Source organism: Prionailurus bengalensis, chromosome B3, assembly GCF_016509475.1.
Source record: "Prionailurus bengalensis isolate Pbe53 chromosome B3, Fcat_Pben_1.1_paternal_pri, whole genome shotgun sequence".
Lineage (NCBI taxonomy): Eukaryota > Metazoa > Chordata > Mammalia > Carnivora > Felidae > Prionailurus > Prionailurus bengalensis.
In genome coordinates this window covers 137168616-137185846 of record NC_057355.1, presented here as the reverse complement: position 1 = coordinate 137185846, position 17231 = coordinate 137168616, and the positions used below count along the sequence as shown (strand labels likewise).

Genomic DNA, 17231 nt, shown 5'->3' with positions numbered 1-17231 from the left:
AGGTGGAGACTACATTTTATTCTCTCTTGTCTCCCAAGTGCCTAACACACGCTTGGCTGAATGAATGAATTAAAACATCGTCACTGGGGTGGCTGTGTAGCTCACGTGGTTAAGCATCTGACCTGGGCTCAGACCATGATCTCATGGCTTATGAGTTCCAGCCCCACATAGGGCTCTGTGCTCTGCACTGACAGCGCATAGTCTGTCTGGGACTCTCTCTCTCTCTCTCTCCCCCTGCCCTTTCTCTGCTGCTTCCCAACTTGCATACACACACACACACACTCTCTCTCTCTCTCTCTCTCTCTCTCTCTCTCTCTCTCTCTCAAAATGAATAAATAAACTTAAAAAAAATCATCACTGCATTATGGAAGGTGAGAGGCTAGGCTGAGGGCACCTGAAGTTGAGTGAACTTTACCAATGTGCCAAGGGTGGCTCAAAACCAAGGTGGTGTTTCCGGTAGACCACTAACCAGCTGCCTGTTACCTGATCACAGCCTCCACGGCGCAGACCAGCTCCTCGGCGCCGCATTCCCGAGTGTTGATGGGTGGAGGGGAGGTCTGATAGAGGTGGGTCTCCGACGCGGCCCCCACTTCATTGCTGTGATGATTCGAGTGGCATCTCTTGCAGTACCGAACGGGCCTGTTTCCGTGACGGCCACAGCAGCCCGCTGAAAAGCAGGTAACAACTGCTCTTCTTACATGGGAACTGCAGTTCTAGAAGCAAAAAATAGCGAAATCAACTAAAACTGGTCACTGAGGTAAATGGGGCTAAGAAGTGGAACAAACGGAATGTAAAGGGGCCGCTGAAAGTGGCTGCACATTTCTAAAGTTTCCAAAACACGGGTCACCCCTAACCAGTTAGATTTCAGGCAGAGCTAAAAATGAAGGTAAGATGTGGTTTCTATTGGTGTGAGTGGCAGAAAAGCTCTAAAGAGGGAGGAGTGGAACTGTGTTGAAAAGCCCTCTGTAAAGCTACCTCAGTCATGGGTTGGGGATGGGGCGCTTTCTAGATTATTTCCAGTTAGTGTTTCAAGAGTTTTCAGCAGAAATACGGAGGAAAAAACCTAAAACTATGGTCCAGAGAGAGTGCATCACAGCACATCAGAATAGGAAGGGAATAATTTCCCCCAAATTACTTTCAAATTACTTATCCACCACTGAAGGAGCAGATTTCCAGTGCAGCTCTCCTGTCCTTGCTGTGTTCAAGGACAGGTAGGGGGCCCTAAGCAGGCCTCCCACCCACTCACGCCCTCCGCCAGCATTCTTTCCATTAAGACCTAAAGAATACATCAAATACGTCAACAGACACCACAGGAATATAGCAAAACACAGCAAGAACCATTCATAGAACCAGCTGCTGACATCAACTATAGGCAAGGAGTCAACAGATGAAGGGATGCCAATGAGAAAAGTAGGGGCACGTAAGACAGATTCCAGAGTCCAAGGGGGCTATGTCAGAGCTGCCCTGACAAGAGGCAGGGGAGAGAGGCACCATCTGAGGAGCTGTGAGGAAATGCTCCTGACTTCTGCAAAAATATGTGTCCCAAGTCTGTGAGAGATGCCACACCATGTGCTCAACATCTTGTGTCCTAAGAGCTTTGCAGACTTTCAATAGAGCTTATAAAGATATGAACACCTCGCGGGGATGTTATACTGTAGGCCATTATGAACTCAGAGCCTGGTGAAGATTTGAGACCCTTCCATGACAGATCTTTTGAGGGCAGAATAAGGAAGGAGGCCAGCACAAAACCTACACCAAAACACTCACAATGTGTTGAACTGCCTATCAAAGCGACCATTTCAAAGTAGGGTTTGTTCCGCCTTGCTTTTAGCACAAGGCTTTGGACACTGGTGTCAGCAAATCTCATTTTCTAAACAGGACTCAGGCCTACAAATCATAAAAGCCAAGTTTAACATTTTTGTAATTTTTTTCTTTTCATTAATAAGGTTTTTAAAATTATTTGTTAAAATACAGTGTGTTTATTCTGCAACTGAGGCCCAAGTCTTGTGAGCATCCAACTCAGTCCTGACTCACCAAGTGGTGTATTTTTCCCGCGTGTCCTTCCTTTCTCACTCACACACTAACTTTCCTTCTGGAAGCACAAGAACCCTTATTGGCTTGGGGCTTCTGCTCGCCACCAAACCAATACCACACCACTAGCAGTGTGGTATATATCAGAGCATGTTCTTAGTGTTTAATTTCTTCCTCTTCATTATAATTAGTCTTTGTTCCTCTGGCATTCCCACCATTCTATAAACAAGAGAATGTGGATATGGGTTTAGTGGGTAGTATTCACTATAATAAAGCCCTGAAGTTTAAGGCCTGCAATTTACCATCCTATTTTCTGTTCACATATTATTTACATTCTTCCCACATGCAAATTCTTGGCTGGAGGTTCAAGGTCTTGTCATCTAAATCAAGTCCAGCTGTGTATGAGGCTCTTTGGGTTGGCTTCCTCAGGTATGCTTCCATTTTGCCTTGAATCTAGATGGACTCATGGCTGCTTCAATCAAGAAAGTATGGCAGAAGTGATACCTATATGACTCTTGAGGCCAGATTTAAAAAGACATGCAGCTTTCACCTGGCCATCTTGAAATGTTCTCTCTTCAGATGTTTCCTCATTGGAATACTCGGAACTTTGTCCTGGCCAAGCCATGTAGAGAGGCAATGGGTAAGTCTCTTGTCAACAGCGCTGCATAAGCCCAGCCTTCAAGTCACCCCATCCGAGAGCCAAAACATAAGATCTGGAAGCCTCTAGATAATCCCAGCCCCCAGTTATTCAAGTCTTCCCTGATGAGACCTCAAACATCATCAAGCAGAGACAGGCTATAGACTGTGCCCTGTCCCAATCTTTACCAACAAAATCTATGAGCATAATTAAATGGATTGTTGGTTTATGCTACTACATTTGAGTGATTTAGTGATTTCTTATGCAGTTATCTGGATACACACCAACTAAGAGTCAACTGCTTTATCACCATGTGCTACCAATTCTAAATAATATCAGCAATAAAATACTTTGCCCCAAAATAACCTTTGGTCGACCTAAGTTCTAACCAATTCTTGTGGTTCCCACTAAGTTTTAATAAGCCACAGTCAGTCCTCAACCCATGTGGACTCAGTTATATGCATTCATTTCAAAAGTAAAGTAGAGAGGGGCGCCTGGGTGGCGCAGTCGGTTAAGCGTCCGACTTCAGCCAGGTCACGATCTCGCGGTCCGTGAGTTCGAGCCCCGCGTCGGGCTCTGGGCTGATGGCTCAGAGCCTGGAGCCTGTTTCCGATTCTGTGTCTCCCTCTCTCTCTGCCCCTCGCCCGTTCATGCTCTGTCTCTCTCTGTCCCAAAAATAAATAAACGTTGAAAAAAAAAATTGAAAAAAAGTAAAGTAGAGAGATTTCCCAGAGATTCAAATTCAGATGGGCATAGTTTCTCCAGCTACTCTGTTTCACTGCTTTGAACTTTAAACAAACAAACAAACAAAAAAATCCCAACCTGTCTCACAGAATGACAGAATTGACATAAATCAAAGTCCTTCTCTTTACCTTTACAATCTTGATGCTTATTTCAAACCCACTGTTCAAATGTAGGAATATGTACTCCAGAAGAGGTAGATACAAACTGTACCCAAGGCAAGCTCAAATAGTTCTGAACTATCACGAACTTAATGAATGTTCTCTAAATTAACTTTCATATAAAACACATTTATTAAAGGATAAGTAATAAAAAATCTGCTAATTTGAAACTTATTACTAAAAATAATTTTGTCATATAAAGTAGGGCAGTGTTAAAAAAATGATCCACTCTGGGTATCAAATATGTTAGGTATACCACCAGAGTCAGGACATACTAATTTGGAATATAAAACTGCTTCTCATCCTCGTCCCTCCAGCTTATAAAAGATTCTCAAAGTAGGATATAGCCTCAGGATAAAAAATCAAATCAAAAATATGCTGACTGGCTGCACAATCCTCTGTTAAAACTTCAGAAAGATAAAAGATGGTAATGCTCAGTTGAGCCTTTCAGCTAGAAGAGGGCTTCTAATAATTTTAAGGGCAGACTGAAATGCCCCCAGTACAGAAAGGACCGTCCCCAAAAGAATTATAGAGGCGGTTTGGGGGGCACTGAACTCCAATGAGATTTATTGAAAATCCACGGGGCGCCTGGGTGGCGCAGTCGGTTAAGCGTCCGACTTCAGCCAGGTCACGATCTCCCGGTCCGTGAGTTCGAGCCCCGCGTCGGGCTCTGGGCAGATGGCTCAGAGCCTGGAGCCTGTTTCCGATTCTGTGTCTCCCTCTCTCTGTGCCCCTCGCCCATTCATGCTCTGTCTCTCTCTGTCCCAAAAATAAATAAACATTGAAAAAAAAATTAAAAATTAAAAAAAAAAATCCACAAGGTTTTACAGAAAGTCTTATTAGCAAAAGCGCCATCGACTTAGACTACAGGGGACAGACACAGTTCAACATGAAAGGAAGTCTATGGGACCCGACTTCTGCATCAGGGAGCAAGCTAAGGAAGCCCCTCAACTGCACCATGTGCCATTTCTTCTCGGAAAAGATGTTTCAGAGAGTAGAGCAAAGAATGCAGAACAACAATGGATTAGGGAACTACTCCCTGGATGTAAAACCACATCCTAGTCAAGGCACACTCGCTATCCCTGGAGACAGAGGAGCCGTTGTCATGTTCGTGGCTGGAGCTGCTACAGTCCTCTAAAAGCTATGTGCTTCCATTTCCTCTTCCAAATGGAGGCCTACTGCTGTCATCCTGTCCCTGTCTCACCATCTTGTGTAGGGGGTGGAGGGGGCAGGTAACTTGCCTTTTTAGTTCACAGGTCTCTGGATCAAGAGAATTTGTACCCAAGGAGTTTCATCAGTGACCAGACCACATGCAGATCACAAGATGATGAACTGAAGCCATAAATGGATTTAAGACTTTAGGAGGTCTCGTAAGGTGGTGAAAGTATTTTACATGTGGAAGAAATGTAAGTAATTATGTCCGGAGGGTGGATTATGGTAGATTAAATGTGACCACGGAATTCTTGTCGCTCTTTCTCTAAAGGGGAGAGGTCTATGTCCCCACTCCTTGAATCTGGGCTGGACTTGGGACTTGCTTTGACCAGTGGAATGCAGCAGAAGTGATGCTGTGTGACTTAGGAGCTTCAATCTCAAAAGGCCTTGCGACTTCCTCTCTCATTCGCTCAGAACACTGCTGCCTTGTGAACAAATCCAGCCTCGCCCCCTGGAGGATGAGACACCTAATGGAAAGAGGGAGAGCCAGACACCCCTGTCATCCAACCATTCCAGCTGTCCCAGCTGAGGCCCCAGACGTGGGAGTGAGCTCATCTGGGGCCAGCCAATCCCTAGGCTACCCACCAATGGACTGCAGGCACATGAGTGAACCTAGGGGAGTTTATCAAAAGAACTGTCTCATTGACCACAGGCCAAATTGCCAATCCACAGAACTGTGATCAATAAATGTCTGTTGTTACAAGCCATGATATTTTAGATTATGTGACAACAGATCACTGAAATAGCCCTCCAAAGGTACCCACTCATGTCCAATTCCTAAACATTTAAGTGACTTGTACATGGTCTCATAGGTAGGTGGGGATAAAGCTGGCCAGAAACCAAGGGTCTCAACCGACTAATCCAAAGTTCTTTGTATGATGCCTTATTACCTTCTCTTGTACTTTTCAACAACTAGAACAAGAAAAGAAGATGGAAATGGCTCAGGGAAACTGTTATGAAAAGTGGCTAAAGGCAATTTGAAGGTAGAATCTTTAACTAGAGATTTCATTCATCTTACATCTAAATGAATGTTTTCTATATAAATGCAGTCAGTCTGGGTATGTTTTTGACACACATATATTGAACTATTTGCACTCCACTTCAAAGCAATAAAGATGTCTAGCACACAAGATACATCCTTTACCAAGGTTAAGGTAAAAGCTTTTTGTAACTAGAGTCACATATGCTTTTATTTCAGATTACATACCAAAAACACTGTGCGTAAGATGGGTGAGCAAAAGCAGAAATGGAAAGAGAGACCATTCGGACACAGTAATCTTGCATGCTCAATGATTTATTTTCCCCCTTCAGGAATACAGTGACACGTACATACTGGGAAACCGTGGTGCAGAAATGAGGCAGATGTCAATGAATGAATTTACATACAAACACAGCAAATCATGCCCCCACCACACAGATAGTTTGCTCTTACCTTTTTCTGACATATAGCAGATATTTCAGCTGTAAGGGGAAGGTACACAATATATTAACAAAGAAAGACAGCCCATTTTAAATGAGGGGAGCCACGAAGGTGAGTAAAAGCAAGCTTAGTAACACAACCTCTAGACCTGACCAAAACAGCTTCTCTCTTGTCTTATTGTCATCTCCCTGTGTTTGATGAGGTTAGGAACACCTGCATGATGCAAATAGTTCCCCTATTCTTTTTTTTTTTTTTTTTTTTTTTTTTTTTTACGTTTATTTATTTTTGAGACAGAGAGAGACAGAGCATGAACGGGGGAGGGGCAGAGAGAGGGAGACACAGAATCGGAAACAGGCTCCAGGCTCTGAGCCGTCAGCCCAGAGCCCGACGCGGGGCTCGAACTCACGGACCGCGAGATCGTGACCTGGCTGAAGTCGGCCGCTTAACCGACTGCGCCACCCAGGCGCCCCAGTTCCCCTATTCTTAAAAGTAATTCAACCTCCTCAGACATGACTTAGAATTCAGGTCACATTATGGGCACCTGGGTGGCCCAGTTGGTTAAACGTCTGACTTTGACTCAGGTCATGATCTCACCGTCCGTAAGTTCGAGCCCTCATCAGGCTCTGAGCTGACAACTTGGAGCCTGGAGCCTGTTTCAGATTCTGTGTTTCCCTCCCTCTCTCTCTGACCCTCTCCCACTCACAGTCTGTCTCTCTCTCAAAAATAAACAAACATTTACAATTTTTTAATAAATAAAATAAAATAAAATAAAATAAAATAAAATAAAATAAAACAAAAAGAATTCAGATCATGTTAAAGCCAAAGCAAAATAACATTCATCTCACCTCCTCATCTGACATAGAACAAAACTGAGGTCTGCATAACTTCTTCAGCATCACACAGGCTATCAATTGATAAAGGCAGATCTAGAGATAACATCTCTGGATTCCCTGTTTACTGTCTTCCATTATGCTACGACACCAAGTTGATGTGATATATTTAGAGCTTCACCATGGAGATGATTTGCTATTTCAAAACTGTAGAAAAACCTTACTAACTTGGATTACTCAGAGACGAATTATTGATTTATATCAGTCCTTAACTAGTGTAAAACCACCTACATGCTCATTTCAGAGAAAGCAATTGGCAAACTCATGGATTGGCCAGTTGGAGTAAGGCTGTCAAACTACTGTCTGCTTCAGGATCGACAAACAGATACATATTCTTTTCAGTGGGCAGAGCAATTATTTTCGTGAAAATTGATGCTTGAGAATACTTGAAAATAATTTTTCCAGGAATATGTTAACATTCCCTGTGAAATAGTTAAGTGTTCAAAAAATGAACTGAAGCATTACTTACAGTATAGTCTATGTTAAAATTTATCAAAAAGGTCAAGATAAATGTCTCCAAACTGTCTGGAAATTATGAATTAGTAGATGCTAAACTGATGAAATTTAAAACTCAGTTTTTAAAACTGGTTTTGAATAATTAATGGTTATTAACAGTTTGATATCTTAGAGCCTGTCTTAACCTGAAGTTAGTGTCACACCTCTAGATAAATAATTAAAAGTTATTACAAGTTTTCTTCCAAAGATGAATATCTTCTGGAGAAGGTGACCAGAATTCAGCAACACATCTGATATTTAAAAATGAAGTTTTGCTCCTGACTGTAGACTTCACCTTGGAGCACTGGCAGTTCACTAACAAGGTAGCCTAATTTAAGGAGGGAAAAATTTACCTTTACCCATAAAGCCCAAATCTTTTCACAGTTATTCTTATATAAATTTTCAAAATGTCTCTTTGAAGGATATAGAGGCTGACATTACTGACCCATTTTATAGACAAAGATCATTCACTAATTTACTTCTTTTTTTTTTTTTTTTTTTTTTTTTAAATTTTTTTTTTTCAACGTTTATTTATTTTTGGGACAGAGAGAGACAGAGCATGAACGGGGTAGGGGCAGAGAGAGAGGGAGACACAGAATCGGAAACAGGCTCCAGGCTCCAAGCCATCAGCCCAGAGCCTGACGCGGGGCTCGAACTCACGGACCGCGAGATCGTGACCTGGCTGAAGTCGGACGCTTAACCGACTGCGCCACCCAGGCGCCCCAACTAATTTACTTCTTAAGGGTGAGATGACCTAATATTAAAAGTTAGACTACAGAGCACCTGGGTGGCTCAATCGGTTAAGCGTCCAACTTCAGCTCAGGTCATGATCTCGTGGTTCGTGAGTTTGAGCCCCTCATCAAGCTCTGTGCTGACAGCTTGGAGCCTGGAGCCTGCTTCAGATTCTTTGTCTCCCTCTCTCTCTCTACCCCTTGCCTGCTTATACTCTGTCTGTCTGTCTCTCTCTCTCAAAAATAAACAAACATTAAAAAAAAATGTTAGACTACAAAGAAATAGTGTAATTATCATCAAGAAAACGGCCTTAAGTTTTGTTTTTTTTTAATGTTCACAGAATTTAGTTAACATAAGGTTTTTACGGTTCTTCTTAAATACGGCCTTTCATAGAAAGTCTTCTATTATCTACCTCTGAAGTCATATATCAAGTTCCTCCTATGGCCCCCCAGCTTTTCCACCTTTCATCTTTCCTCTGCTTTCCTGAATAATTTTCCCTGGTCATTTCAGCCTCCAATTAAGTGGCTGGGATACCTGCTTCCAGATGTGTGAAGGAAACCTCTGTCTGGGACCTGCCACCTTACAAGACATAGCTTTCAGAACTCTAACCAACTACAAACATCACAGTCCCGTCTTTTAACTGAGATGAGTCACCTATACTTTACCCCCACTTTACTAGGGAGACTGAGTCTCAGAGCAATTAAATGATGTTCCCTAAGAACACAGAGCTAGTAATAGCAGTAGGAGAAAGCCCCATGATTCAATGTTCTTCCCACTGATGTTTCCTATTCCCTTTCTGACCTGGCACAGCAAACATCATTGCCAACGCCTGTTATATATACAGAAAATCTCTTAAGACATAATTCAGCAGGGCTTTGGTCACACAGAATCTTAATTCCAACATCTACCCTTAATTTCGGCAAAGGTGATACCTCTTCCTTCATTATTAAATGTGTGGGTATAAGGAAGACATTGATCTAATGCTTCATCTCAATGACTATTCACAGAATATAATACTTTGGTTACTGTCCTTGTAAAATAATACAGTACAAAAGGAGACAAACCAACCATGCCATTAGTCATGATTACTTATTATTCATCCTTTCTCATGTAAACCATACCTTGAGGCAGAAGCACATCAATGAGCCATTCACTGTGGTCCCTGTAAAGAAAAGCAAAATTCATTTTTGAGCTTCTTTGTAATGTTACCCTTCTACATGAATGTTTATAAGCTGCACGCTATTACTAAGAGGCTTTCGATAGAAAGGAAATGTCATTAAGAGCACTATCATAATCAACTTTTTAAAAGTCTAATGCATTGCAGCTAAATTATAAATTATTGGCATTTCATCATATTCACTTATCTTTAAATGATACTTTCCAGATGCTAGTGAAGCCAACCAAAGTACAGCATGATGTGTACAACCCTGAGTGTGAGTCTGTGAAACTAACAAGCAGAGAGAACCCATTTGAACTATACGTCACATTTGAAAGCCACGGTTTTCTTTTCTTTTTCTCTTGTGGCCTTTTTTAACCGGGTCACTTGAAAATTTGAGCTGTTTTATTAAGTGTCACTGCTTTCTCTTATCACATGGGGAGAAGTACTGCAATTTTTCAAAGCTGAAAGCTCTCAAATGAAAATTTGCTATATATCAAATATTTGACAAACTAACCTTTAAAAAACAGAGAGGTTAGTGGGAAATGTGGGCAATGTAACCAATTTAATAAAACTGGTTGTTCTTATCTTCTCTGGTTACCCTACTTTCTCTTCTTGGAGGACTCTTATACCTACCCCGCAATCCTCTGGCTGCATTCTTCGCAGAGATACAATGGGGGTGGTTTATCCCCTAGAGCTACTGACAGGGAAGGGTCGATACACATCTGAAACACAGGAAAAGGCAGAATGAACTCTCCTGTCCTGTTTATCACAATCCCCACATCGTAAGCGCAATCGTGACAGATTTTCAGAAGCAAACTGGAATAAATATTGTTAGTAAAACCCATTTTAACCTATAGCTATTTTTGCTGCACTGGCTGAGGAGTCCACACTGGAGATGTAAATGTGGCTACTGTGGTTTTTCATTTCTCCTCTTGTCTGCAGTTTCAAGTGACAAATAGTGTCAAGAAATCCACCCTCACTCCACAAAGAGAAAAAATCTTGTTCAATAGTGGCTCGAATTGCCTCTGTATTACTCGTACAGTAATTCCTTCTCGAAAGTGGTAAACATAGCAATCTCTCTTTAGGAAAAGGAAAACATATCAAGATTTTAAAATCATAACTGCTACCAAAATTATGGCAGTAGAGAATTTTGCTTAAAAGAAACCTCATTCAAAAAATTTCCCATGAAATCTAACACTGAGCAATTTGCTTTTCTTACTCTGAAATCTAAGTTCTATATCAGTCATCCAATGTTACATTTTTAGATGTTTTTTCCTTACACACATGACCTGTGGTTTGCTTAGCTCTGTTCAATTTTGGATTATTTATGGCTGAGTTTTCATGAGCCTAAGCACAGAGATGAAAAGTGTTAATTTTGCTGTTGATCATCAGTGTATTTTCCAATATCTAGATATTTAAAATCAAGTGAATGCAACTAGCTAAGTTTTGTACTTTGCATCATGTTAAATGTCTATAACTTACCAAAGTCATTTCGAATTCTGTTTTCCTGTCCTTCAGGAAATAATGAATCCATGCTATAGCTGACTGTACAGATAATGTGCCTAGGTCACAAATTCCTCTGGAACTCCACTCTGACTTTTTTTTTTTTTTTTTAAGCTGTTTTTACTGATTGGGGAGAAAAAATGAACTGAACTTATAACCCAAACAGCCTGACATTTAAAGTTAAAACCCTGAAGAGTTTTGTGTGTCATCCTTGCACAGGGACCATGCTAAACTTCTCTGTATCATTCCAATTTTAGTATATGTGCTGCCGAAGCAACTATATGTGCTACCTGAAGAGTTTCAACAATTGGGGGAACAAGAGTTAGAATTCCTAAATTTCAATCGTTATACCATCAAAATCTGTAAATTATATATTCCCTGATGTTCCAAGTCCAGTGTGAAAATTTTCCTTAGATAAGTTTCATGCTTCCTTTAATGCCATGAATAACTACTTTTTGGTGTGTTAATCCAGGATTAGCAAACTTCCTGGAAATGATCAGAGAGTAAATAGTTCAGGCTTTGTGGACCATACGTTCTCTGTCACAACTACTCAACTCTGCTGTTGCAGCATGAAAACAGCCATAGACAATAATACACAAGTAAATGAGCACAGCTATGTTCCAATTAAACTTTATTTACAAAACAGTCAGTAGCCCAGATTTGGCTATGGGCCATTGTTTGCTGACTCCTGTGTTAGATAATTATCTGGGCTCCAAAGTATTTCATAAAGTGATCTGCAAACAGAACCAAGGAAAACCAAAAGCAGAGTGTGATATAATGAACTCTAAGTTCCAACATATTTTCATTTTGAATCCTGTAGGAGCTTTTGGCTCTTGCCTAAAAAATACTTTTTTGCAATGTATTGCAACCAAAATAGATAATACTTTTCTATTTGGCTAATCATCACTGCCTAGTGATAAAGCTCACGAATATGGAGAGAGTATTTTTTGGATGGATAAATCCACTTTCCCTGAGTCTTTCCCATGTACCCCATGAAATCTGTTCTTCAAAATAGTTACTTTACTTTCATTTCTAGTGAGTCATTGATACTCCTGTCAGGTAAGCATATTTTTTCATTCCATTCAAAAGGAAAAACTCCTAGGCTGTTAGAACTATAATCACTAGTGATTAGCTAGGTGACCTCTGACATGTTCAATGAATTAGTTCATATGACCCATCACATTTGTGGATAGTAGGGTCAACTCTGTTTACTCTGAACAGGCCAGTTTACATCCATATTAATATGCTCATATCTGACTGCTGCATTAAAAATAGTCATTTTCCATTTATAAATACAATTATGCCCAATGTAGAGGCTTGAGAAAATGGAGAAAAGAAGAATATTTAAGTAACTCATTAACCCTCCATTTTGATGCAATCACTGATAACATTCTAATGAGTATTATTGGTTGTTTTTCACTATAAATATGAATATAAATGTATGTTTATGTGATTTTTAAATTAAATTGGCATCATACTATACAAATTCATGACTTCATTTTCATTTAACATTATTCTGTACCTATCTGGATGTTGCATACCCTCAACCTACATGTCATATGGTCGTATCTATGTGAGTTTGAGGAGTGCTTATATTGTAATGAAAAAAACAATACTGAGCCAGACCTGTTGTCGAGCAAAAACAGCCCCAGCACTGAAATCATTAACAAGAATGTTACCTTTCCAAGGAAGCAGAGTAAAAATACAAAAGAAAACTCTTCGGGAAAACTGGAGTTCAGAAAGTAAAATCTGGAGGGCGATAAAAATGTTTAGGCAGATAGAGATGGTAGTTACACAGCATTGTGAATGTGCTAAATGCCATTGAATCATTCACTCTAAAATGGTTAGTTTTATGTTATATGAATTTCACTTCAATAAAATGGGACTTGAGAAAGTAGGATGGTGTGGCCTGTCCTGCACAACTGGCTACAGGGACCAGCTCCTAAGAGAAAGAAAAGCAAAGCCAGACCAGGGCGGTGGACTAACCCATTTGCCTAGAAGGGAGGGAGAAAATCTAATTTGTGATGACTTCTGTGAGTAGAAAATCAAAAGTCACTACTAATCAGGAAGTCAGAAGACTCCTGAGAATGCAGGCTGACATAAGATCAGGAGGAAAGTAACCGGAAAAATCAAACAAAAAATACCTCCTTTCTATCCATATCTGAGTAAACCAAAAGAGGGCATTGTAACATAGGCAGAAAGAGAAAAAGGGCAGCTATAGAAACTAAAGTAAGGGAGCTATGCAATTCTCACCACCGTGAAGAATTAAGCTGAATTCCATGGTTAAAATGAACTCACATGTGTTTAGCTCAAAATGTCATCACACCAAAGAAAAGTACCTTTGAACCCCAAATGTTTGTGGAATTTCAGAGGAGGGGCACACATAGTAGGATGGGTAAGAACTATGCTTCCATTAGTGAGTTACCCTCACACATGCTCTTTCTCAACATAAAGTCATTCAATGTGCCTTCTTTAATTAATTATTTATTTTATTTTTTAATGTTTTATTTATTTAAGAGAGAGAGAGAGAGAGCACGCGCCAGTGGAGGAGGGGCAGAGAGAGAGGGAGACAGAGGATCCAAAGCAAGCTCCACACTGACAGCAGAGAGCCTGACGTGGGGCTAGAACTCATGAACTGTGAGATCATGACCTGAGCAGAGATTAAGAGTTGGAGGCTTAACCTATTGTGCCGTTCACATGCCCCTATTCATTTTTTATTTTAGAGAGAGAGGGCATGAGCAGGGGGGAGGAACAGAGGGGGAGAGAGACAAAGAGAAAGAGAAAGAGCGAGAGGGAGAATCTTAAGCAGACTCCATGCTCAATGCAGGGCTCTATCCCATAACCCCGAGGTCATGATCTGAGCTGAAATCAAGAGTTGGATGCTCAGCTGACTGGGCCACCCAGGCACCCTTCAATATGCCTTTATAAAAGCAGAGATCAAGCATAATAATACAACAATGTTCTTTGTTTGGTATATCCGGATGACAATGTTATTATTGGCACTCCTCTGACATTTTTGGTATATGAAACACATTTTGGGGTCCCTTTATATTTCTTTTTTGGTTCCGTGTATATTTATATTTCTTATGTCTCATTTTACCTCTTCTACTCTGTTTCTATAAGATGATACTATTATGTTTCTATTATTTGGTAATCTTTATTATTATATGGTAATCTATTATTTGGTAGTCTTCCTGTCTATAGAAGAGAGGCAAACTCCCACGACACTAGGTTCTAACAATTATCTGTGAATTCTAATGACTTGACCTAACTCCCACTCTTCATAATATAAAAATTAATCCTTGCAAATCCAGACACAGGTCTCTCCAGCCAAGTGTTGTATCCAACAAATATACCACAAATAATTTTGTTAAAAGGTGTGATTATTTTTCCTAACATTCAAATTCCACAATTTAGGGTTATAACAAAAGAACCAATTTGATGTGGCAGAAAAAGAATAAGGCTGAGAGTTAAAGTACCTGGTTCTGGCTTAGAAAAGTGTCTTGGCCTCTCTAAACCACTGTTCCTTACCTCTAAGGTACCTTTCCATGTGACTGCTGCCCAACTACCTCTTAGTCATTTTGATGAAGTCATATCTGTGATCTGAGCTAAGACTCACCAATTTTATCAAGTTTTTCTGTGACACTTGAATTCATGTAGTCATACACTAGACACTCATAATTTGAAATGAGTGAAACAGGGGCAAAGTACATTTCCCTGAGTTTATTAGCTCAGACAGAAGCCAAATAAGGACTATATAAGTGTTTCACCAGGAGTATTCTGATAATTACTCATTGCTACACAGCAGTTGACCATGAAATCATAGCCAAACCTGCAGACACCACTATTCATTGCTCTGTCCTGAACCAACCCACCCAAGTACAGTCAGACTGAACACAGGGATGCTTGAGATTACTACAGAGCACAGGCCTTTGCTTTACAGAGAAGGATGTGATCTACTCCATTTCATTCAGCAGTTTGCTCCTGATAATTTGACCACTGACAATACAATATGGCACCAGGTCTAATAAAACAGTACCTTCACAGCTGGCTTGTTAATTGCATTGTGGCATTCAATGTGCTGGCAGTGGATGGGATTCCAAGCTGTAAAGCAAAGCATAGCTGATGAATACTTCTCATTGAAATTACTTGTGCCTTAGTAAAGGCATAGCAAATATTACACTAGTTTTCTTTTTCCTAAATAGAACCATCATAGGAAGGCTTCCTAAAATAATCATTTTTTTTTAATCTATGACAAATTTAACAATTGAACAAATATATCACAACTCCATACATTTTCCCACGGGGAAAGACAAGCTAATATAATGTGGCATACATGGTACAATAACATTACCTCACAGTGATATATACCATTAAGTTCTCGAAGGTTTTATATCTATGGTTTCACTTCATCCTGCCAACAAGTCTGTAGGATAGGTATAGCAGATTATTAACTTCATTTCACATACGAATAAGTAAAAGTTAAAAAGTTAAGTAGCTCACTATGGTCACAGAGTTAGTACCTGACAAGCTGAGACTAGAACCTCTATCTCTTGGATCTCAACACCTGCTCTTTTCATTGTAGTGTATACTATGCTGAACATCCTAGATTTCTGGCACCAGGAAGTGTTTCAGACTGATAATAACTGAAATGAATGCTAAGGCAACTTCCACTATTCCATTTCCCACCCCATTCCCAGCAAATGTGGAGACTGAAAAGATGAGTTTCTTGCCCAGATGAAATACATCTCTCTCTCACACCACAGATTGGGACCCACAGACTAATGTCTGCTAGTTTGTTAATACCCACTCCTTAACACAGTATGCATGCAGAATATAGATAAGAAACAAGTGATCTGGGATAGATTAGAATGAAAGTCACAACAAGTATTTATCATCATCTAGATGATTCTGTAAGTCAAAGCACTGAGCTAACAATATTCCATCAATACAAAATGCAATAAAAGTACATATTTGGAAGTAGGACATTTTTCTAAATCACCAAATTCTAATCTTATAGGACTATGATCAGCCTAATATACAAGAATTTGCAGATGAGAGGATATTCTTACTTACTTATAAATCCAATTGTAATTCAAAAACATGTATTGATAATATTCCAGACCTAATTTATGCTCCAAATATAAAGTGTTTTTTTTTTCCAGGGGTGCTCCACCTTCAAATCTTCTAGCCTATGGTTAGACCAGGTATAAGATTATGTGTCTGATTTAAAATTTAGGAAAATATGGTCAACAGAGCCATTGACCTTGAAAAATACACAGTGGGTCAATTTATGTAGAAAGAAGATAAGAAATGTAGACCAGAAACCACTACTCTAATAACACAGTATCATATTGCTTATATGTTTGAGAGAAAGAAAGAAGAAATGAGTAAGGAATGGATGAATGAAGAAATAATTTGAATATAGGCATTCCAAAACTATAAAATTTGTTTACTACATGTGGAAAAGTCAGGATGAAAATAGAGGGTAGCAAAAAAAGTTTTCTTGTGTAACTAGAGAAATCTAGAAAAAAAGAAAGAAAAAAGACTGCCTTTAACAAGTATAGGAGTTGCAAATACATGGGACAAGTATCTCATTCCTCCAATCCCAAACTCATGACAGATATCACTAATCCATAAGAGCCTTCCTTCCTGCTGAGTCCAGAACTGGCCTTAGGATCCTTCTCAACACTGAGCTTCAGAAAGTTGCCACTAATAAAACAGAGTTAGCACACAAGATAAAATATGCTAGCCATTTTTGAATCCCTATATTATGAGAATATTTGCAAATCACTTTACAAATATTAAGAATCTGGACACTTAGAAACAGCGGTAATATTCAAAATACATAGCAACTGCTATGGCAAAGGCACAGAGAAATAAGAATGTACAACAGCGATAGCACTTTATCAGGGCTCTAAAGACTCCTGCTTTTCAAGAAATTAATGCTTTATATGTGGGGATATCCAGGAGGTCCTACCCCTCTAATATTTTATTTCATTTTTACAGAGTGTCACTGAGTTAAGAAAAGATTGTAAGATACCTCACTTAGTTTACCAAAGTCACACTAGATTTAAACTTACTAAAATATGGATTCTTAGCCTTTCTTGTGTATCAAAAATCACTTTCAAGATTTTAAAAAATATGATACCTGAAAATCATGTTAGATCTACTGAATCAAAATCTTTTTTTTTTTTTTTTTTTTTTTTTTTTAGAGAGAGAGAGAGAGAGCATGTGAGTTGGAGAGAGG

At 39.7% G+C, this 17231-nt stretch overlaps 1 protein-coding gene and 1 non-coding gene across 16 annotated transcripts in view; both read right to left on the bottom strand.

Moving 5' to 3' along the window:
• UNC79 (unc-79 homolog, NALCN channel complex subunit) overlaps positions 1-17231 on the bottom strand; it is a 270279-nt gene that overhangs the window by 153545 nt on the left and 99503 nt on the right. For all 15 annotated transcript variants that reach the window (XM_043556906.1, XM_043556897.1, XM_043556895.1 and 12 more), the window contains 5 exons: positions 15021-15085; positions 10112-10200; positions 9441-9481; positions 6215-6243; positions 484-713 (listed from right to left, as the gene is read on the bottom strand). In XM_043556906.1, coding sequence (XP_043412841.1) covers positions 484-713; positions 6215-6243; positions 9441-9481; positions 10112-10200; positions 15021-15085 — 454 coding nt within the window. The remainder of the gene's footprint in view (positions 1-483; positions 714-6214; positions 6244-9440; positions 9482-10111; positions 10201-15020; positions 15086-17231) is intronic.
• Positions 11155-11258, bottom strand: LOC122469700. Its single transcript, XR_006293595.1, has one exon. It is a non-coding gene; the product is annotated as a U6 spliceosomal RNA (small nuclear RNA).